This window comes from Brassica oleracea, chromosome C7, assembly GCF_000695525.1.
Source record: "Brassica oleracea var. oleracea cultivar TO1000 chromosome C7, BOL, whole genome shotgun sequence".
Classification (NCBI taxonomy): Eukaryota; Viridiplantae; Streptophyta; class Magnoliopsida; order Brassicales; family Brassicaceae; genus Brassica; species Brassica oleracea.
Window position 1 is genome coordinate 47,721,880 of NC_027754.1, and position 8,125 is coordinate 47,730,004.

The following is an 8,125-nucleotide window of genomic DNA, read 5'->3' on the forward strand; positions in this document are numbered from 1 at the left end:
AACCTACATAGAAAAAAAACATTCTCTCTCTCCAAACGCTCTGTCTTCTCTCTAATTTTCCGGCGAGAATAGTGGCTCCGGCCGACGGGATAGGCTCCCACAGTCTCTGTCGGTCCGGCTTTTGGTGCATTTCCTCTCATTTTCTCTGTGTATTTTATCGTTTACTTTTTGACTCTGGGATGGAGAGACACTTAAAGCTCTGCCGTCGCCAGCTTATGTCTCTGGGGTGGAGGTATCCTATGCTCTTCGTCGCCGGCTTCACCAAAAGTTCTACCGTCTTTCTCCTTTAAAAACAAAAGTGGGTGGTTTTGTGGATCTCGGTTTTATTACCGATTAGTGGTTCGTTCTGAGTTTCCGTGGAATTGGTGGGGGTAAAGACTCTTCTAGCTGTGTTTGTTTTCTTAGGGCTTTGGGTGAGATCTCGATTGTCGATTGATGCTCTCCAAGGTTTGAAACACAGGCGATGAAAGTGTATGTCTTGAAGATGGTGGGTTCGTTTGATCATGTTCCCGGCATGTTTCCGGTGGGTGTTGTTTAGTTCCGATGAAGACTTAATCGGCAAAGACGGTGGAAGCCTCCGCCTAAGCTCTGGCGGTGGAAGCATGGAGGAGGAGTTATGCGTTCGACGCGTGTCCCTTCATTCTCTCCTTAGTGCACCTGGTGTTTACGTGTCCCTGGGTGGTGGTTTATTTTTTTTCTTTGGGCCTTTTGTTTAGGCCACATCTATGTTTGTTTGTTTATCTTTCTTAGTTGTTCGGACCTGTTTTATGCTTTTAACTCCTCTTTGTTTAATATTAATACTATCAGCGAAAAAAAAAAGTTGGAAAATAGCCTACCTACCTTTCTGTTTAAAAGAAAGAAAACTTGCAATATTTAGTGAAAGTTTGCATTTATTTAATCGTTTATTGGACAAAATTTTCAAAGCAACATGTGGTTCTCATGAGTTCGTGATCCAGTTTGCCAAATCATTTTATCTTTAGTGATCTAATTGACACATCAAACATTCTCCTTTTGAGTCAAGACCGTATGTGGATGTTCCTCTAACAATTACATTCTTATTATAGAATATTGTCTTTTCACATGCATTCGAAGTTAGGAGATACGTCTAAATTTTAACTTATGAAACTTGAAGTACAAAACATAATAATAAATAATTATATGAAAATCCCTTTCAAAAACAAAAGCATCTGATGTATACCAAAAAATCCTCATGATTGATAACGAAATGTATTATACGTGTGGTTGATCAGTGAAGAAGAGTTATAAAATAATTTATGTTGTTGTTGTTAACTTGTTATCATTTTAAATATATATATGTTTGTGATGTTATTATATGTCCAAATCAAGATAACCTTTTCTTAGATAAAATCCTGATATTTTTTGTGTTAGCGTACATGCTTAAACGATGACATTTTCTTTCAAAAAGTGTTTGGAATGTTAAATTTTACCAAAAACTTAGAAATTTGAGAATTTGTATATTTACCTAATTCACATTTCACACTGACAAACAAAAATAAATAAGAACTTTTAAATTGAGTACGAGGAGAGAATTTCAAACTATTATTTTTTTCTATACGATAGATGGTCGCATTGTGAAAAGGTTATTTATTAGTAAATTTCCGTCTGAATATAGCTAAAAGGTGATTGCAAACTAAGTACCTGATGTTACCCTAAAACAACGCATATATACCATAACTCATAAGTTTAGACTTTAGAGTCCAGTATATTTGTTATTTAACTCATACATTGTCGACTAAGCTCACATTTGAATATAGTAGTTTTTGATTCAGATAGACAGTATATGTTGTAAAATAAATAGTGTAAAGAATTTTGAAAACACAAATGAGACAGAGAGAGACATGGCAAAGCTAAAGATCTTCACAAATTTACGTAGTCGCCGCCATACATTTAATATAGTTATGAGCTGTAGCAATATAGTTTTTTTTTTATAAGTATATGAATTTCATTTAAAATGAGATTGTTTGTTTGTTACAAAAGTTTAAAGCAGTTTGCAAAATAGTAGTTTGTGTTACATCAAATTACATCATCACTTTTCATTTACTTATCGCTAACATATGATAGAAGATGGAAACAGCCGAGAAGTTTCAAGTTGTATGTAAAGGAAAGACAAAGAAAAAGCATTAGCTTAGTCACCACTCACCACTCATCTATTCGTCACAAGAGTTACAAATTTGGACCATCCCTTAACGGACCCCATTAATCTTATCTTTTTAACTGATTTATCCCATCACTTTCTTTTTGATCAAATCAAACCATGTTTTGTAGACCTGTAGCCACTCTTGTTTCCCATGCTGACCTCATCTAATCATATTTTCGTCATCACATTCATCATCTTTTGCCATCTTCAGCATTAGATTTGCATATCCATTATCCACCCATCAATATCAACGTAAGAGAATTGTTTGAAACTTCTTCGCTAAAAATTTGTTGATGGGCTCATTTGATCTGGTTATAAGGTGTTGCTGCTTTACATAGTATATCATATATATATGATCCAGTTTCTCAATTAACTTTCGGACCCAGTTTCATAATTTTACGGTTAACGCTATAAAGTATTGGATTTGATAGATCTGGATTAATTAATTCCACCAGCTCTCTGGCATGGTTCATCATATATGGACCAAACCAAACCAAAACTAACCCTAACCTTTTTCATAACCTAAAAAGACCTATCCGACCGGACTAGTTATACTTACATGCTATATATGTAGGATTTATTATATGATAGATTTTGAACCACGAGAGAGAATTAAGAGAAAAAAAAAATGCTTTGGAGAGGTTCCGTAATTTTTGCGACGACAATAACAAAAAAGATTGACCATCAATTTTTCTCGTTAGTATCTAGACGAGCTCTTTCTTATGTCTAAAAAGAACTATCATCTTATTGCCTCAAGGCCCAATATAATAATGTGAAAGATAAGACTGAAAGATTAGGTCCATTAAGATGAAATTAACTCCCAGACCCATGTGCAAAGACAACCCCGCCATGAAAAGATTGGGCAGTTTAGTTTTTTTTTTAATATTAATCAAGGGTATCCAACGGACGAAATCCAAACGACTAATCCCACAGATCCAATATCCAACAGTGCTAGACAAGCCCATGAACTGCCTACACCAACATAACAACTCCTCAAAACCCTTAGGGCATGATTATCCATGTCCCTATTTTTTTGGTCCTTAGTATTTTTTATTATTATTTCTAGCTTAGGACAATGTTAAGGACTTTTAATGAAAATTAGGATTATTGGTGGGACTTAATATTGGTCCTTAGGGTAAATTCATTTGCTGAAGAAGGTGAAATTCATTTGTTGAAGAAGGTAAAATTTGTGAAGAAACAAAACTTGTATTACGTTTGATTCTGAAAATAAAACGAACCAATTCTTGGAACATTCCTTGTGCTCTATCTTCTTGTACTTATCCTTCCATGTTTTATAAAAACATTCCTGCATTTCTAGCACTTCGTGGCCAACAAGGTTCATCACACCCACAACAGATAGCAAACTTGCATTCTAGTTCTTGACAAACTTGACATCACCAACACCTATCACTCTCATCAGCCAACCATATACATGACAAGTCTCCAATCTATTCCACTTAGCTAGCTTAACGAAGACACCACCCGGTTCCCACACTCTAACACAAAGAGATAAACCCGAGAGTCCCTTTCCCATCAACACCTTTTGCATTCTCCAATGTTCGCATGTGACCCTTGATTATTATGGTCAAGTTGTGGCCTGGTTCCAGTCAACTCCTTTCTTTTGAACTTAAATTTCCATGTTTTTAGCATTTTACTCACGATCTTCTGCTGATTCTCTCTTCTTCCTCTTAAACACATTTGATCAAACAGCTGGTGTGCAACTAAATCAATAGCCCCCACTGATTTTTGAGCCAACTTCTCCACCATATCTAAAATGTATGCTTGTTCAACATTTGGAGCACTCCAAACACCAACATCGTATGAATCATTGACTAGAAGCTGTGAGCTACTGTTCTTAAGCAAAGTAGAAAGCAATTCATCAACCCTATGGCTTGGTTCCGTAAGAGAGTTTAATACCTGAATCAAATCTTTTCGTGGAATGAGATGATTCTCTCTTACTTCTGTTTCACTAAATGGTTTTAGAAGGGTTTAAGGGTTTCGAGAAATGGGTAGATAGAACACCATTGTTCAATCATCAGAGGAGGAGGAAGAAAAAAGATCGCCAGCTGTTACTAAGGACCATCTCAAAAAACTTCTTAATTAAGGACAAATGACTTCCGTTTCTTTGTAATTTCTGCATTTTTCATTTATTTCTCAGTCCAATATAGCTTAGGACTATGTAAAGATGGTCTTAGACAACCACGATGTAATTCCAGTTTATTTTCAAGCATGAAATAATAGAGCTAATATAATATGTAAAAAATGTATTTCTATTAAATACTTGTTTGATTTTCTTTTTGGTTAGATTGATTTGCATTTTTTTGTCCACAGCAACTTTCGGTAAACTGAACCAAAAACCAAATAACCCTTCTTACAAACAAACGTGGTTCTCTTCGCACGATAATATAGATCAATATATAACAGAATGAAAACAAAGTACAATTTGAAAGATATATATGAACATTTGAGCACAACCAGATTGATTATGAGTAGTTCATAGCATACAACAAGACTCGTCAATCACACTACAAAGTTGCTGTTGGAACCACTTGGCATTTGATCTTGATTTTAAGACATTATACGTTTGTTGGATCATATTCCGGCAGAGCATTCCGGGGGAGGGACAGGAAAACGAGACTTATCGGTACAGTAATCATAGATCATATGGTTCACTCGGACCCATCTATAACTTCGAGCCTCAACTGGAGTCAATTGGTGGTACGCACTGCCTTCCCACCAGTTCTTTGGATTTGCTGGACAACCTGCTGGTCCCGGAACCGAACATCCTTCTATATCAAAATCTTTATAGTACGCATAAAATGGAGCTTCCGACCAATTAATTTTCTCTATTCCTCCACGTGTTGCCCAATCATCGGCTTCCCATAATGTGGAATATACACCCATTGGTTGGAATCTTGGGTATGGTACTTTCCTAGCCTCGTTGTTCTTATAAACCCTAATGGGGACATTGTCTACGTAGAACCTACACACCACACATATTAAACGTTTATAAAATGAGTATTATATCTTATAGTATAATTTATAGCAACAAACAGATCCATATATATTTGAAAAATAATTGTTATTAAATATATGGGACCTTTATGAATGTACCCAAAACAAATATGCTGTCTCTTTCATTCTCTTACTATATGGCCCGTGGCCGACACAATATAATTAAACCAATCATCTCCCTCGTGACAATATGAAAAGACAGGAATAGTTAACCGAGTCTTATAGTACTAAATTATTGGTTACTTTATTCCTGTTAAATTAACTATAGGTTACATTTATTTTAATAATTAGTCAGATAAAGTGATTTTTTTATAGAACTCGAGTGTTATTACTGTTTACATATGACTTACACAATACGGAGATGGTTCCATGAAATGGCGTATTCGTGGAAGTCACGAGAAGGGTCAAACCAAAGGTTCACTCTTTGCTCTCTATCGCCTTTACCATGAGCAAATACGTTAGTTTGCACAGTGTAAGGCTGTCCACTTCGGTTTCCCAGGAATTCAAAATCTAGTTCATCTCTTACAGAATCTGTATCCGAATTCATCTGCGCAATAATTACATATATCGATTTATTTATATTATAACCAAAGGTTTTTATATGTAGTAAACTTAAAATATTTGTATATATATTACATAGAACGCAGCAACTGTTCCTGCGGAATCACCGGGGATGAGTTTAATTTTCATGCTAACGCGGCCAAATAAATACTGCTTCTTCGAAGCGAACCCACATCCTAAACCAATGTTAACCAAAATATTTTTAAAATGGATTTGAAGGTATATATTAATTAGGTTTATATATAATTGATTATGATGCATGTAAGAACCTGAGCTAGGGTCCAACTTGAGTTGAATGGCTCTTCCTCCATCGATTTGAGTGATATGAGTATCGGACCACGTGATCCTAAAGTCATCCGCAAACTTAGCCGGTTTACTCAATACCGGCCGGTACAATGCTGCAAATAAGCATAAGCTTATAAAGAAAGCATTCCTTGCAGAGAAGAGGGACAGCACCATTGTTGCTTTGTAGTTGAATATTAATGAAAATCTTGTAATGATGGGTTTGATCGAAGCCATATTTATAGAGGCATGCAGGTAATGTACGTATACTTATTGTTTTATTGGGGAAGGTATCATTTAGAGCTTAGCTTTTCAGTACAGCTAGCCACTGACCAATCGTTTCAAATTTGTTTGGACCTACCACTTTTCTATTATTGTTGTTATTATTACCTTTTAATATTCATCGAATTTGTCTTGTTTTCTTTCCCCACCCCAAATCTTACTGTTCTTTCACTCTTTTTTTTGGTAAAATCTTTCACTCTTTTTGTTATTAGAATTTGATTTATTTCGTCCACTTTCTGGCAAAACTAATCAAATTACTTATTATATTTTTCGTAGTCTCATGTTAACCAAGTAAAGTGTTTTACGAAGAATTAGAGTAACTATGAAAACAAAAATCTGATTCCACTATATTATTGTGATCAAATTTTTTATTGACTCTCAATGATTGAAGCAGATAAATTTTGCCAACGGCCTGAACTGATACACGCGGTGCGATTAATCAGACGGTGCTCTGCCATGCTTCACGAAGATGATAAAATCGTATCTTATAAATTGTGATCATAAAGTTATTTTTCGTATTTTTGTATCAAAACAAAAATATATCTCTTTAGCAAAAAAATAAAATAAAATATATCTCAATATCACACGGTTGAAAGTCGATACCATATAGCTTAATATAATGGTTAACTACACTTAATTTGATTCGCGACGAGCGAGATGACGACTTTCTTTGTTCTCAGCCCTATGGTAGCATGCTAAGAGTTGTTCGATACTTATTTAATTATTCATTCACAGATCCTATTAGGAAAGGGAATCCTATAGATAAGGATTACCTTGATGTTTCCATTTATCTTACATTGTCGATATGTTAAAGTTCCTATATTATCTAGGGCTTACACGACAATAGCGATTGTATATATACGGATGTATGTCGTTAAGATGAATTCAAGTTATCAGTTTATAATATCTTCTCAAGTTTACATGGTATACGATTGTGTTCCTTATTTATTTTGCACGATCGTTTTAGTTGCTTTGATGAGAGTAGCTGTGAAATATTTATGCTCCGTACATGAACATTCTAATTTTCCAAGAAAATGAAAATAAGAAAGTTGTTAAATGTTTGAAAAAGGTTGTTAAATGTGGAGAGGCGTCAGAGTAGGGATATGTCTATGTTTAATTTGTGGATATTAGCTTTCTTTTCCTTATCCACACCACACAAGTCGTGGTCTTTGAATATTTTTTTTTGTGGTAAAATCGTTGAATAGTTCGTCTCCCCATCTCTATTTATATCGTTTTCTCACTCAAATATATAGTAAGAAAATTAAATTATATCTGGCACCTTGCCACTCTAGTTTGGAAACTTCAATCAATCAAGTTAATCAGGACCTGTTAGTCTGGTGGTATACGACTTGCAGTGCAAGTACGGCCTCGGGTTCAACTAGCACGAGGCTTTTACATGGGTTCTTTGACCTGAGGAGACCAACACGTGGCCTGATCCAAAGCGGTCGTCAAAAACTCTAAACCTGGCATGTGGCTAGTCTGGATCCACGACGTGGAGACTAGAAAACTTCTCGTAAATATAAAAAAAAAACTTCAATCAAGTTTCGTCTATAAAAGTAACTCTTGATTGGCTAGTTGTTTTTGGATAAACCCGTTTTAAATTATATGAATGATGTTTGTAAAATTTGCGTTCAATTGAGAACTTTATATAGGGTATGCCCATTTCATAATATATCTAACTTTTTCAATCGAATTTATGTTCATATACATATTAGCTACCATGTCTAAGAATGTAATACACCATGACATTTTTTGGGATGAAAACGATAGTTATCAAAACAAATTAAGTCTAAATAATCTAGGACACACCACACTCGACAAACCCAC

At 35.1% G+C, this 8,125-nt stretch overlaps 1 protein-coding gene across 1 annotated transcript; it reads right to left on the reverse strand.

Annotated features, from left to right (window-relative positions):
* Positions 1-4,526: 4,526 nt before the first annotated feature.
* On the reverse strand, positions 4,527-6,263 carry LOC106301578 (probable xyloglucan endotransglucosylase/hydrolase protein 7). The gene is made up of 4 exons (XM_013738018.1): positions 6,004-6,263; positions 5,810-5,910; positions 5,524-5,720; positions 4,527-5,141 (listed from the first exon to the last, which is right to left on the reverse strand). Exons 1-4 carry the CDS (start codon positions 6,251-6,253, stop codon positions 4,751-4,753), a joined length of 939 nt encoding a protein of 312 aa, XP_013593472.1. The 5' UTR covers positions 6,254-6,263; the 3' UTR covers positions 4,527-4,750.
* Between the last annotated feature and the right edge of the window lie 1,862 nt (positions 6,264-8,125).